The sequence below is a fragment of the Sesamum indicum genome, linkage group LG6 (genome assembly GCF_026168435.1).
Source record: "Sesamum indicum cultivar Baizhima isolate 11 linkage group LG6, ASM2616843v1, whole genome shotgun sequence".
In the NCBI taxonomy this organism is placed as follows: Eukaryota; Viridiplantae; Streptophyta; class Magnoliopsida; order Lamiales; family Pedaliaceae; genus Sesamum; species Sesamum indicum.
This window is the reverse complement of record NC_142662.1, coordinates 3,801,105-3,814,671: the sequence shown is the minus strand read 5'-3', so window position 1 is coordinate 3,814,671 and position 13,567 is coordinate 3,801,105. Positions and strand designations below refer to the sequence as shown.

General features: G+C 37.0%; 2 protein-coding genes across 4 annotated transcripts; both read left to right on the top strand.

Annotated features, from left to right (window-relative positions):
* Positions 1-630: 630 nt before the first annotated feature.
* LOC105165143 (DHHC-type zinc finger family protein) lies at positions 631-4,833 on the top strand. Of its 3 annotated transcripts, XM_011084040.3 has the most exons (8): positions 632-1,133; positions 1,584-1,827; positions 2,346-2,437; positions 2,696-2,822; positions 2,918-3,003; positions 3,225-3,290; positions 3,685-3,845; positions 4,476-4,833. In XM_011084040.3, exons 1-7 carry the CDS (start codon positions 945-947, stop codon positions 3,799-3,801), a joined length of 921 nt encoding a protein of 306 aa, XP_011082342.1. In that variant the 5' UTR covers positions 632-944; the 3' UTR covers positions 3,802-3,845; positions 4,476-4,833. The 3 variants fall into 3 exon arrangements, with proteins under 3 accessions (XP_020549823.1, XP_011082342.1, XP_088737161.1); XM_020694164.2 differs by lacking the exon at positions 4,476-4,833 and having other exon boundaries at positions 631-1,133; positions 2,960-3,003; positions 3,685-4,066; XM_088881035.1 differs by lacking the exon at positions 4,476-4,833 and having other exon boundaries at positions 995-1,133; positions 1,282-1,827; positions 3,685-4,066.
* Positions 4,834-7,947: 3,114 nt separating this feature from the next.
* LOC105165144 (Plastid-lipid associated protein PAP / fibrillin family protein) lies at positions 7,948-13,219 on the top strand. Its single transcript, XM_011084043.3, has 3 exons — positions 7,948-8,666; positions 12,229-12,424; positions 12,714-13,219. The coding sequence occupies exons 1-3, from the start codon at positions 8,095-8,097 to the stop codon at positions 13,023-13,025; spliced, it is 1,080 nt and encodes a 359-aa protein (XP_011082345.1). The 5' UTR covers positions 7,948-8,094; the 3' UTR covers positions 13,026-13,219.
* Positions 13,220-13,567: the final 348 nt, after the last annotated feature.

Genomic DNA, 13,567 nt, shown 5'->3' with positions numbered 1-13,567 from the left:
TCACAAAACACGACCCAACAACTCTCCACTATTCAATTCGCATAGGGCTTTCTCTGGTCCTTCTCCAAAAGCAAACCCAACATGACCAAAGCCTCCTTTTTGGATTTCTTATCTATTTGGCAGTTGGTATATGATCAGAAAAATGTCATATTATAGGTTGAAAAATTCTTAGTCAAATTAAGGTTGATCGACTATGATGCGTAATATATTACTATTTTTTGAATCGTATATTAATTATTTAACAAATATATTATGCATGCAGTGTAATTACTTCAAGTTTTTCTTAACATAATAAACTTTCAAAAATGTAATAATACAGATAGTCTTGGTACAAGAAAGGTTGACCAGTCTGGATGTAGTATTAGATAGTTCCTCATTAACTAAGCTAATCAAAAACTCTGGACAACTATCAAAGCTAGTTGATAGAAGATTGCATGCTACATTTTGGGTCAACAGGTTCGTCTGTTTGTTGGCCTCTCTATAGCGGTGTTGTAAAAGAATTAATTTGAACTCAGTCAATATCGACCAATAATTGAGGACTAGATTCCCCATCTTCTTGCTTGCCTGAGTTTCTTCACTGTCAAAATAACTACAATTTAATGGGTGGAGGACTATAATTAAATGGATTTGAAAGGTGAGAGAGTATTATTGTGCATTTAATAGATGAAAAAGTAAAAGGAGACAAACATAAAGACGAGGAAGTAATAAAAAGATGAGGCGATGGTAATATATCTCTTGGGCTGGTCAATTCTCAGCTTCATATACAAATGCCCCCCAGCCCAATACCAAACTAGGCTACCGTGAAAAGGATACAGCCTGTGGAAGCTCCAGCAATCGGAAATCTGGCTCCACATACACTGAAACGCCTATTCCCACCGGCTATATCCCGACGATCGTCCCGTTTGATCCTGCTACCAACTGGGACAGGGATATCCTACCGCAGAATGGATCTGAACCCCTTCAGGCTATGCTCCGGACTCAAGTTCCTCGGCTACTTTATGATCCTCCTCGTATTGGGTTTAATTGCCATCTCCTACGATGCAGTTATCCTTCTTACCTGGGGCCCCCACCTGCTCGATGGCGGCTTTAAATCATTCGTGTCTTTCCTTATTGTCACTCTTTTCCATGTCCTGGTAATGTTATTTGCTCTTTTTATTTATCAACTTTAATTGCGTTTAGACAATTAAAAAAGTTGTTATTTGCTCTTTTTATTGTATCAAGTGTTTTACAGTTTGTTTGTAAATCGTTGCTAGTTAATATAAGTTGACTATTTTGCTGCAGTAGTGTATACACATTAATAGTATATTTGGTAGCTGCATTAAGCTGGATTTTTAGCCGAATCGGAATTCGATATTTGAATGGAAAAGCGGTCTTAAAATCGATTGATGAAATCTCAACTTAGTCGGCCTACTTTCTGGACTACCTGGGCTGAATGGCTGTGATTGGTTAATCAATGACAACCGACCATGCTTAAGGATCTTTTCTTGGAACATCATCTTATCATTGAGGAGATTCTCTTGAAACACCATCCATTTGTTTAGGAACTCTGGGATATCAGCTAAAGAGTGTTAATCAACTTGCAGCTTGTATTGTTGACATGGAGCTATTTTATGGTTGTCTTTCGGGACCCTGGCTCTGTTCCTGCAAACTGGAAAACATCCCCGGAACAGAATGTAGCGGATGAGAATTTTGTCTCTTGCACTTATTCAGCACCGGATAATTCAGCTGGGCCATCGTCTTCAGAGGGCATAGAAAAAAGACCTGCACTAAACTATTGCAGTTACTGCAAAAATGGCAAGCCACCACGGTGTCATCATTGTTCTGTTTGTAAGTTCTTTATTCATTTAACGAAGCTCGGTTATAATAGTGATAACCTAGTGTACTCTTTGGTTAGTGCTGATTATCCTTTTCTTGTTAATCTCTTCTGAGTTCCATCTTTTGTCAAAATTTATTGATTGCTAGTCTAATCAATACCTCGTTGTCTTGCTATTGACGTGTTTATTTTGATTAATATGAGTAACCTTCTGTTCCCTTTTTTCCTTGATTTCATGTGGCCTTCTTGTTCTTGCTTAGTGGGGAAGCCCATACTAAAAGGGCGGTTTGGCTTTTTATTCCCACTCCTTTTGTTTGGTACATGTGCTATTCTTGATCACACTTACACACTCGAGAGCGCATCTTTTGTTTCACATTATAAATACTGTGAATTTGTCATAACATACAATGCCATGATTTATAATTGCATCCTCTAATTCCATGAAAATTTAGGCTTTTCGAAGATGCCTTATTAATACATTACCTAGTCCATAGAGTCTGCTAAGTTTTAAACATAAATTGTGTTTTTGCAGGTCAACGTTGTGTTCTTAAGATGGATCACCATTGTATATGGGTCGTGAACTGTGTTGGGGCTCGCAACTACAAATTCTTTCTCTTATTTGTGGTGATTATAAACTATATCCGTCTGAATTCTCTATGAATTTGTGTTATAAAATACGGGTTGAATTCAATTAAAGTCGGACAAATGAAGGCCTTGAGTTCTGAATTCTTTTGTAATTGTAAGCTAACTCTTCCTTATGCATCCCGAATAGAAAGGACTTCTTTGTGTTCCATAGAGAGGAATAAGTATCCTGATTGAATTGTACTTGTATTTCTGCATCTTATTAAGAAAACTGACCTTTACAAGTATTTTTGCATGCAGCTTTACACGTATCTGGAAACAATGATGGATACGCTTGTGCTACTTCCTGGTTTCATCAACTTTTTTCAACAAGCCAAGCGTCATTCTAGTTCACCTGGGAATCTGGCAATCACTTTCTTGGCCTTTGGTAATTTTCCTTAGATTAATCATCAATAGAGTCCCATGCTATTACCTCAGTCTCATCTCTTCAATGTTTCTTACAGATTCCATCCCTTGATGCAGTTCTTAATCTAGCTTTTTCGCTGAGCCTCCTTTGTTTTGTAGTTATGCATATATCTCTGCTGTTGAGCAACACGACTTCAGTGGAGGTATACATGATATATTCATCTGCATTGAATTTTGTATCTAACATCTAATCATATGAGGTATAAATATATCATATTCTTCTGTCAATCGCATCGCATTAGACCCTTGCACTGTCAGATGTCAAAAACTTCTTAGTCTTCTGTAACTGCATTTTCATTCTGCAAATGCAGAAATAAGCACATATAGTGCACGTCTATTGTTGTTGATTATTTGTCTGTTTCAGGTTCATGAGAAGAAAAATGCTGTGCGGTGGAAGTACGACTTAGGATGGAGAAAGAACATTGAGCAGGTCAAATATAACTTATATCTTATAATTTTTCTATCAAAGTTGAGAATTACTTTTCTAATGACACAATATGAGAAAAAATCGACACTCATAATCAACACTGTAAAGCCTTGATCAACATCATTTGTGCATTGGAAGAATTCAAACAAGACATATATCATTCTACGAATATCATCTTTATAAAGGAGAATTTTATACGAGAAATTGTCTCGATTAATATTCGGGTATGCGACTCATCGGAAACACATGCATTGCCAGTCTTTAATTCCTTAAATGCATGCAACTTATTGTGATTTCAGATCACATTTGGATAAATTGACAATAGAAACTACGCTCATGTCTCCTCTTTCTGCAATTTGTTACTCAACTGTCTCTTCGTTATTATACTTTCACTTAGGTTTTTGGCACTAGAAAAGCACTGTGGCCCTTCCCACTGTTCTCAAAAGAAGACTTGGAGCAGGTACCTGCACTGCGTGGTATAGATTTTCCAACGCGCTCAGATATTAATGTCTAAAGTATATATTTCAACTGGGGTCGAAGAACATTTTCCTTCAGATGGTATGTAGCATTTGTCCTTGTTCATATGGGGTGTGCTTAAATTCATGATTCTACCTACCACTACTGTATAAATCAAAGAGAATTGGAGAAATTTGGTCATCCAACATTACTTGGTTCGCATGTTTATCCTGCTCCTATTTGGTCATTGTGTATAGAGACTGTTGGGAGCTTCTTCAAACATTTTATAAGATGTTTTAGAGATTGTAACTTTTTAAAAATTATTTGGTGAGTTTTTTTTAAAAGTTTATAAGATTATAAAATAAGATGTTCTGAATCTTACACTTTTTAAAAAAAGATAACTTTACACAAAGCTCTTTAACTAATTCGTGGCATCAGGCTCTGATGCCATGTCAAAATACACAAGAAACCGAAGAAAACTTGCTTTAATCAAGAACAAGACAGTACATTGCAGTATCTTGGATCAGAAAGAATAACAGCGAAAAAAGAAAACTAATTACAGAGTTGAAAAGGGAGAACAACCTTTAAATAAGTTGTGACCAAAAAAGTGAAGAAAAAATAACTAACTTAACTATCCAAGTGATAAAAAAAATGTAAACCAAGAACTAATAAAAACGTTTTTCGAGATGCGACTTCAAGTAAGCTTTAGCTCCCTCTTCTTCTTGCATGCAGAATACTTGGAACAACACCTGGGAGCTTGCTTGTACGTTGGACACTGTATTGAAGACACTATCAATCAACATCCCCCGTCAAGCTGAACTTGGGGGCTGAGCAACCAAATTTAGCTTGGATTTCATTGCAAGGAATGCAGGCGCAGATAATGGCTTTGTAAAAATGTCTTATGACTTGACCAGTGGCTCTAATGTGTGTAGGTAGCACCATCCACTCCTTGAATTTATCTAGGAGCAACTGGAGGGTTTCAAATATACAAGAAAATTTTTTACCTCTTTATTGAAAAATAGCTTGTACAGTATCAAATATCATCCATAGTGGAATAATGAATTCACATGCCTAAGACCATTTCAGGTAATTTCTTCATCAAGCATGAAACGTTCTGATGGTGTATTGCTTATTTCAATCACAAGCTGATACGACAGGATGCCAGCAAAATTTAATAAGAAATCTAATCAAATTATTCACAATGAGAGACTCGCATTACTCCTGACACATAATTTCAGGATATCTAATCTTTATTTATCCCAAAATGATACATCAAGAAAGTTTCTAAAAGTTCAATGTAAGCAAATTCAGAGCAATCATCACTATGCTATGGAAGTGACAAAAGCAATGACACTATTAGTATCTTACAAATTCTATAAGTGTAGATCTTTTCTTGTTTAAGTCTATGCTTCCCCCCTTAATATTCTAACATATACATATCAGCACATGAAGCATACAACTCGTTTTAGGTTCATGCTATGCCCCAAGCTACCTGAAACATGTTGCCCTCATCTGCATGTCATATGAAAAGTAATGCCTAATCATTTTCGTAGTAAAGCAAACAGCCTACAATTGGAGAGAAAGATTAAAAAGAGAAGAAACTATTATCTGCTGATATTTGTCTTTCACATAAGATACTTCTTTCTCACCCCTAGTTCTCTACAGACTCCAAACCATGCTGCCAAGGCCAAAACGAAAGGAAATTTGAAGCTCAAGATAAAGTTCCATCTGCTTTCAAGCTTACAAACAAATTGTTAAACTCAAACTCAAATTAGCATTATCTACACCAGTTTGGAAAACTTGTGAGCTGAATTTACTTATTCAGGGCCAGTTGGGTCAATCCATATCACACAGTGGAACCTACTGAAAATCGTGTTATCCTTCAAACACATCATCCTATGACATAATGTTGCAAGTAATCAAGGCCAGATCATCTAGTGCATTTGAGAGTCAAACTACTAGACTTAAGAAGCGGTTCTTGTAACCTAATCTTTTAAAAAAACGGAAACCATCATAAATTCTACTCCTTATGTAGTTAGACAAATACAAGAACTATGAGCAAAAACCTTAAAGTGGCACATCAGTGGAATCTACTGAGAATCGTGTTATCCTTCAAACGCAAATCTTATCCTTGTCATCCTATGACATAATGCTGCAAGTAATCAAGGTCAGATCATCTAGTGCATTTGAGAGTCAAACTACTAGACTTAAGAAGCGGTTCTTGTAACCTAATCTTTTAACAACACGGAAACTATCATAAATTCTACTCCTTATGTAGTTAGACAAATACAAGAACTATGAACAAAAACCTCAAAGTGGCACATTTGTTGGAGTTATCATATAAATCTCTATAAGGTATGAGTTACATGGATATTGAGAAAGGTAGGCAATTACTTGCCACGATGAGTGTTAGAGATGATAGTTACCTAAACAATCCAGTACTCAACTAAGAGATATATCGATAGGGAAATGCCGGACGCACTCCACAACTAATTCCCCGACTAATCACACAGACAAAAAGAAATGAAGAATATATACTACCATAAACATTAAATATGTTTAACACCTACAAAATTGAAAAATGTCACAAGACAGAACTAACATTGAAAGTAACTTAACCAAGTGATAACTGCATTAACAAACATAAATCATCACTACAGATCACAAACATCAGATTGTTATGAAGGCAATAACAACACATCATTGAATACAAGTATAGGCATTCAGTTTTACTCACCGGGAAAAGGTACTGAGGTTTCGCTTTTACTGGCAGCTTTAAAAACTTATAAAACGAGATCTGAATCTTTTAACGATCTGATTTATCAATATGAACTATGAAAGCTTCAATGTGGTGTTTATATCACACTATATATTGTATATATAGACAGACAACCATTTGCAGATTATTGTAGATGCAAAATTGAACCACTATTCAATGTGTGAATCAACAGGAACAGCAGGAAAAGGTGAAAATCTAACAATAATTTAAAGAAGAAAGCACTGTGCATATGTGAAAGATCATATCATTGCAGACAATAATTTAAGGCAACTACTGTTGAACCGTACAAACTTTTCAGTATAATACATCCAAACCCAACTCTTAAGACATCAGAAAATTCAGAAATAAAAAATTGAATGAAAGAAATCGTGCAATTAAAGTAAAAGAACAAGAAATTGTCGGCAAACTTAATAGAGGGAAATCCGCCCTTTCGCTTGATTGACGCACAGTGTGGAACGAGAACTAGGTGGCACGTGAGAAATTGATTCCAACAGCCGGCGGCACACCTTTGACGTGAACGGCGAATGACGGCGGACTCCAACGGAGTTTGTGGCTTGGTCATCGTAACACCATCGTGGTGGGAGGACGCGGGTGATAGTGGCGCTGGGGCTGTGCTGTCGATGGAGTTCTTCTAACTACGCCGTGGTGGGTCTGACGCCGGTGATGACGGCGCTGGGCTGTGGTCGGTTCGATCGACGGAGTTCTTAAGGTGGGGAGAAAAGGTTGAAGACGACTGACAAGAGGAGCTGCAATTTTACACTTTAAAAAACACTAATTTCTGTTATGGGCTAGGCCTATAAAATAATAATAAAAAAAAAAAGAAAGTTAGTAGCCCAATTTCTGTTTTTACACTTAGTCAAGGTGTAAAAACTAAAACCAAACATTGCTGTGTTTTTGGCCCATTTCGGGAATGGGCCAAAATCCGAATCCAAACACATCATATATTTTTTTAATAAAAGAATAATGTGCTTATTTTCAATATTATAGGGGTATAAATTGCTATTCACACCTAATTTAACTAAAAACCCATAGGTTTCTTCCTATAAACTTTTACAACTTCTTGATAACTTTGTAAATAATTTAAAATTTATGTTGATTATTTTATCCTCGAACGTCCAACTTTAACCTCTTTTTCTGCACAGTCAAACTTTAATTTTTTCATTTTACACTTTTTTTTTGTTGAAAACATTATCAAATTTTATTATAACCAAACTTACAACTTCATCTACAATTTTATCTTCTTTTTTTTTGGGGGCAGAAGCAAAAAAAACTTGTAGTCTTTATGCAAAGACCTTTTTGTTAAATAATTGCATTTATCATTTTTTTCCTTTTTTAAGTGGTGGAGGGAAAGAAAGGTAAATGAAATGACAAATCCAACATTTGTCAAATAAATAAAAAGGATTGAAGAAATTTGACGACACAAAAAAGGAATAATATCTCACCATATTTCCTATTTGCAGGCCTCCCCCTCCCTCTCCCTCCCTCCCACCCTCCCATCTCCGAGTCACCAAACTTCACTACAATTCACAGTCTCCCATCTCCCTCCTCCTACTTCCTCCACATACTTCAACAATGTCTCTCCTCCTAAACCCCAATCCTTCTTCTGCTCTCCTCTCCCACAAATCTCCCAAACTCTCTCCCAAATCACTTAAACCCCTCTCTTTAACCTTCTCTCGGAATCCCAAATTCGTTAACTTATCTGTACGCTCTTCTTCCTCCTTCAATGACCCTGCCGACCCGCCTTCTAAACCTGACACCTCATCCGAAGCCGATTCCGAAAAGCCAGCATTTGTAGACGAGTGGGGCGAGAAATCGGAGCCGGAGCCGGAACCCACGTCAAAATTCTCGGGCTCGGATCCTCCGAAGAACGAGGATGAGTGGGGAGGGTCGGAAGTTGATTTGGGAAATGGAAGCCCAGTTGCTGATGTTGGAGTTAATGTAGGTGTGAAGGAAGATGGGGATGGGAAGCTTTGGGAGTTGAAACGGGCTTTGGTCGATACTGTTTACGGGTCCGATTTGGGGTTCCGGGCATCAGCGGAAGTCCGGGCGGAGGCCTTTGAACTTGTTTCGCAGTTGGAGGCTGCCAATCCAACTCCTGCGCCGACTGAGAACCCCGAGTTGCTCGATGGGAACTGGGTTTTAGTGTGAGTTTTTATCATTTCCTCCTCTTCCCTTGCTTCATTTTTTTTAACTATATTGAAGGTCTGCAATTACGTAGGAAATGGGATGCTACCGCCTTGTGTCTGATGTAGGTACGATAAGGAATTCCTCATAGGTTGTGGCCATATGAAGGAGAACTTGATCAGAGAGTCCATTAAGGATGGAAAAAAAACTCTTGCTTTTTCTTGTAAGGACTGGATGAAAATAATCAAATTCTACGGGATCAAACCTATGGGACTTAAGGAATGATATAAAAAAAAGAGAGTGAAAAAGAAATTCATATTAAATAAAAATGAAGTAGAAGAACCCAGATTTCAAATCAACAAATTCAAACTTGAAAAGGACCTTTCTGATTCTCAAAGAATGAGGGGCAGGGGGATTGATCGAGAATGATCTATTGTTCTTAGTATAGGATCGTGATCAGTTCCGCATATGTTTGGTAATTCTCCTTTGAGAAAAATAAAAAATGGAAAGTGTTCAATTGGAATATGAAAATGTGACTAAATTGGTCCTAGTTACTCTTCGGGACAGAGTGGAAGAAGGGAGGGGATTCTCGAGCGCGGAAAAGGATCCAATGAATTCGAAAGAATTGAACGAGGAGCTGTATGAGGTGAAAATCTCATGAAAGGTTCTGTAGAGTGGCAGTAAGGGTGAGTTATAGATGAGTGAATATCTTCTAGGAGATCTTTCCAAGTGGCATAAATGCATGTATCCTTTAGCTTGTATCCTCCTCCCTTTTCCCTTTATATTATTAGTATTATTAGTCCTTATCAGTGGCATTAACAAGTCTAATAATTCGTTGTACTGAAGAGATTGCAGATGACGAAGTGGTGAAAACTCTAACTTCAATGTGTGTGTGGGGGGGGGGGGGGAGCATTTGTTGATATGATGAGTGATTGATTGTTACAGCACTTATGTGAGTCTCTGTTATGCCATTCTAGGTTTATGAAGCTCATGATTTCGTACTACCATTGCTTCAGCAATGGGTTTGCGGAACTTTTGACCTTTCTTGTGAGAGTATGGAAAGAGATAGAAATGCAAGTCCTTATTCCTAATTTCAGGGGTTAATCATGTCTTAATATAGTAATATTTTCAACTGTAGATCTTAATTTTTCTGAAGGAAAAACATCCACTTGACAGAGGTTCTTACTATTTAGTAGACCAGCAAGTTTTCTTAGAATCATCCTTAGTAGCATTTTGAGTTAGGCAATAGTGCGCAGCATTCTTTATGTGCATCCAATTGTTTTTCTCTCATCTAAAATGCTGTCATTCTCTAGATATCCGATGTCAGAACTGAATTCATCTAAGTGAGAAATTAGACCTCCTGTGATTGCTGAAGACTTGCAAAGTGGAAAGCTAGTTCGACTTATCGTGTTGACTTTGCCATTGAAAATTCAGCTCAGATAATGCGCAACATTTACAGTAAAATAAAATGTATTGTGATGCAACCGCACTTAGGGGTTTATATATCTGTATGTCACTGGTTCCTCGGAGTTACATTAACGCATAGCACTAAAGTTGTATCCAAATCATAAAGCACATTTCAGAGTTAAGACAAATTTCACATCCTATTATCAAAATATCTTAATTCAGAGTCCAATTACTCATGATATAACTATATATCAAGTTGGCTGATCTTTCCTGCTCTCAGTTAAGAAGCTCTCTGAGGTTGCTGTTATGATTGGTAGCTGCAGGGTGAGATCTGATAGTCAATTCTTATTACCATGTTTTCTAGATCAGAATACGAGGCCTTCTTTTGAGAAAATTAACTACCATAACACCACAAGTTATTTTCTATAAACAGATTATCCATTTTCATTTTGCAGCTAATTGGAAGTGCCAATGGATGAGCTAATTAGATACTTTGCTAGTTATTTCAATGCAATTTGAGAACTCTAGTATGTGTTGTGCAAGTAACATTACATGTGGAAATCTTGAAGCCTGTTATCACATTGTTTAAAGATTTTGAATTTGGATAGCTGCTCGAAGGAGCCTTAGCATATAATAGTGTAACTATACCCTTGCTTCTTTCGAGTACTTTGTAATCCCTAACTGAACTTGTTAGGTGAGATTGAGAACAACTTACGATCTTCACTTAAACTGTAGATATATAAGATTTAGCATGATTCGACCATTTGGCTTACATCCAGGATACAATCGCCAAAAGGGCCAGATTGCATTCGATCTCTCTTTTTGACATAGTTACAATATCACACACACACACACACTCTCGCACACACACACACACACACTCTCGCACACACACACACTCTCGCATACACACACACACCATATATATATATATATAGGCGCAGTAGACGTGAGGAATACACTACTCGAGGATATCACTTGTATCAATTTAGATACAGTCAAATATTATACTATACCAAGAATGGTACAAATACAATCCATTTTGAATGCTTAGGAAGAGCACTTTGTAACATAAATACACAGGAGTAGGAGAATATGTCATAGGAATCTGCTCTGGTACCTATATCTATAGGTGTAAATAGATATATCAGAAATGCATTAATGCATGGAAATCACTCTTATCAACCTGACACAATCTACTGTTCTGATGGAATCGTGCAGCCAATGCTGGATTCATTTTTCTCAATAGTTCGTGGAACCAATGCTGACTTCATTTTGACCCAATAGTTTGTGCACCTCCTCCCTTGCCGAGCCCCCATCCAAAATAAAACAGAAAAAAAAAGTGGGAAGGAGAGAAAGAGAGAACTCTAAATTGAAACTGGTGGTTTGAGATACGGGAGGGAGAAAGATGTTAGTTTTAACAGAGCTAAAATGTTTTCTCTATTTAACTGCCTTTTATGCCAAGAAATTGACACAATATTTGAATTCATATGCAAGACCAGCACACATTGTACAAGTGTAGAAGGTCTTGAATGGAATTTTACTAAAATGCTAGATATCCCACCAGGCATTAATAGAACCACCCTGTTTTATGAGTCAAAATTTAACAGTAATCCCTATGCCATCGCCATTAAAATTCTTAAAACGAAAACTTAAAATGCATAAGAAGCTTAGTTGACTGAATTTAAGATGTCTATCAAATGGAGACATACTGAGACATATCTAGCTTGCTGAATAATCGAAGTGGGAATACTATCGCTAGCAAATGTCCATACCTTTTTATCTGCATTGAAAATGGTCTGTAAAGGTATTCTGCTACTCCTGTAAAGATATTAGATTTTTGAACTGCCACTTTTTTCTCGATACCTTAGGCATCAGCCGTATTATGATTGTGTAAACCAGTTGAGTAGCTAGGTTGACCAAAGAAGGCTGGGTAAGATTTGTTCTCAAAATTTTGTTTTGGGAAGTGATGAGGTAAAAAGTGAAATTGAAAACATGAAATAAAGAAAAGAATGAAATACTTTCCTCACCATTCACTTCAATTGCAGTGTCATGATCATAGTCAAAATCAGGAAAAACAAATTAAGCTAATGCTAGTGGTTACATTTTGCTCCTTTGCGCTATTCTTTATAAACTTGCAGCAATACATTTGATTTTTCATTAACCATGAATCAGGTACACAGCCTTCTCTGAACTATTGCCTCTGCTGGCAGTAGGCAGCATTCCTTTGGTGAAAGTTGAAAAGATTGGTCAATCTATCGACACAAGCAGTCTTACCATAGAGAACTCGATCACATTATCAAGTCCAGTTTCCACCTTGTCTTTTAGCGCTTCTGCATCCTTTGAAGTCAGGAGCCCAACAAGAATACAGGTAGTGCATTATGTTAATGACATGGCAAACTGGGTAGTAACCAAACAGATCTTTTGTTACTGTACCAAAATTTCAATTTGGATTTGTTGCATGATTTGCTAGTGGTTAATATTGGTGAGCTGCGTCCCCAGTCTTAACTGATAACCGTTTGAAACATTAATGCTCTTCTTAATATTATATGCTGTGGTTACATCTCCAAATGTGCAAATTACACCAGTTGACATAATCGTTCACTACATGGTTTGAGATTCATGATGTGTAATAACTCGTTAAAGTTAATCTAGTGCAGGTTGAATTTAAAGAAGGTACATTTAAGCCTCCTGAGATCAAGTCAAGCATAGATCTTCCAGAAAGCATTAATGTTTTTGGGCAAAACATTAATTTGTCATCCATACAGCAATCACTGAGTCCGCTTCAAAATGCTGTGGAGGGCATAGCGCGCACTATATCTGGTCAGCCTCCTCTCAAGATTCCTATTCCTGGTGAACGGACAAAATCATGGCTCCTTATCACGTATCTTGACAAAGATCTTCGGATTTCAAGAGGTGATGGTGGCCTTTTTGTGCTTGTGAAGGAAGGAAGTGCTCTCTTGGATTACTAGCCAGGTATTTGTTGTGTAGATTCGTCACATATAGATGTCATAACATGTATATGATGCCGCATTTTCTGTATTGCTCGGCATTTTATGATATTGTATACAACAGAAAACCTTTAGCATTACCTGACCTCAGAGACAATTGGCTTTGTTGTTTCCATTTTTCATCATTAGCCAAAAATACACTGAATGCTTGTCTATTTCTTTATGAGTATGTTAAGACTTGTACGTATCCTATACTAATACAAAGTATGAAATCGGACATATTAAGAGTTATAAAACAGAAATACCAATCTTCAGGTTTGATTAGTAGTTTCAGGAAGTCAAATTATGGACTGTTGTAACCTGTAGTTCATATTACAATTCCTTGTTGAACAAGCTCTGTTCTAGTAATTTCTTCAATTTATAGACTGGATTTGGTATTCTTCTTTGGCCATTACACAGATTGACTTGGAATCAAGCGCTGATTAAATTACTTTTTTTTAGGGATAATTACAAGAATTTTATTGTTAGGAATATTTATTGACGCCATTCACCAACTCTCCCGT

What these genes read in the sequence shown, in the direction of transcription:
- LOC105165144 (XM_011084043.3), top strand. Translation starts at nt 8,095, where the DNA reads ATGTCTCTCCTCCTAAACCCCAATCCTTCTTCTGCTCTCCTCTCCCAC. An exon ending in GATGGGAACTGGGTTTTAGT is followed by an intron (nt 8,667 to 12,228) that starts GTGAGTTTTTAT and finishes ACCATGAATCAG; the next exon opens with GTACACAGCCTTCTCTGAAC. An exon ending in GGAGCCCAACAAGAATACAG is followed by an intron (nt 12,425 to 12,713) that starts GTAGTGCATTAT and finishes AATCTAGTGCAG; the next exon opens with GTTGAATTTAAAGAAGGTAC.
- LOC105165143 (XM_011084040.3), top strand. Translation starts at nt 945, where the DNA reads ATGGATCTGAACCCCTTCAGGCTATGCTCCGGACTCAAGTTCCTCGGC. An exon ending in GTGTCATCATTGTTCTGTTT is followed by an intron (nt 1,828 to 2,345) that starts GTAAGTTCTTTA and finishes GTGTTTTTGCAG; the next exon opens with GTCAACGTTGTGTTCTTAAG. An exon ending in GCAACACGACTTCAGTGGAG is followed by an intron (nt 3,004 to 3,224) that starts GTATACATGATA and finishes TGTCTGTTTCAG; the next exon opens with GTTCATGAGAAGAAAAATGC.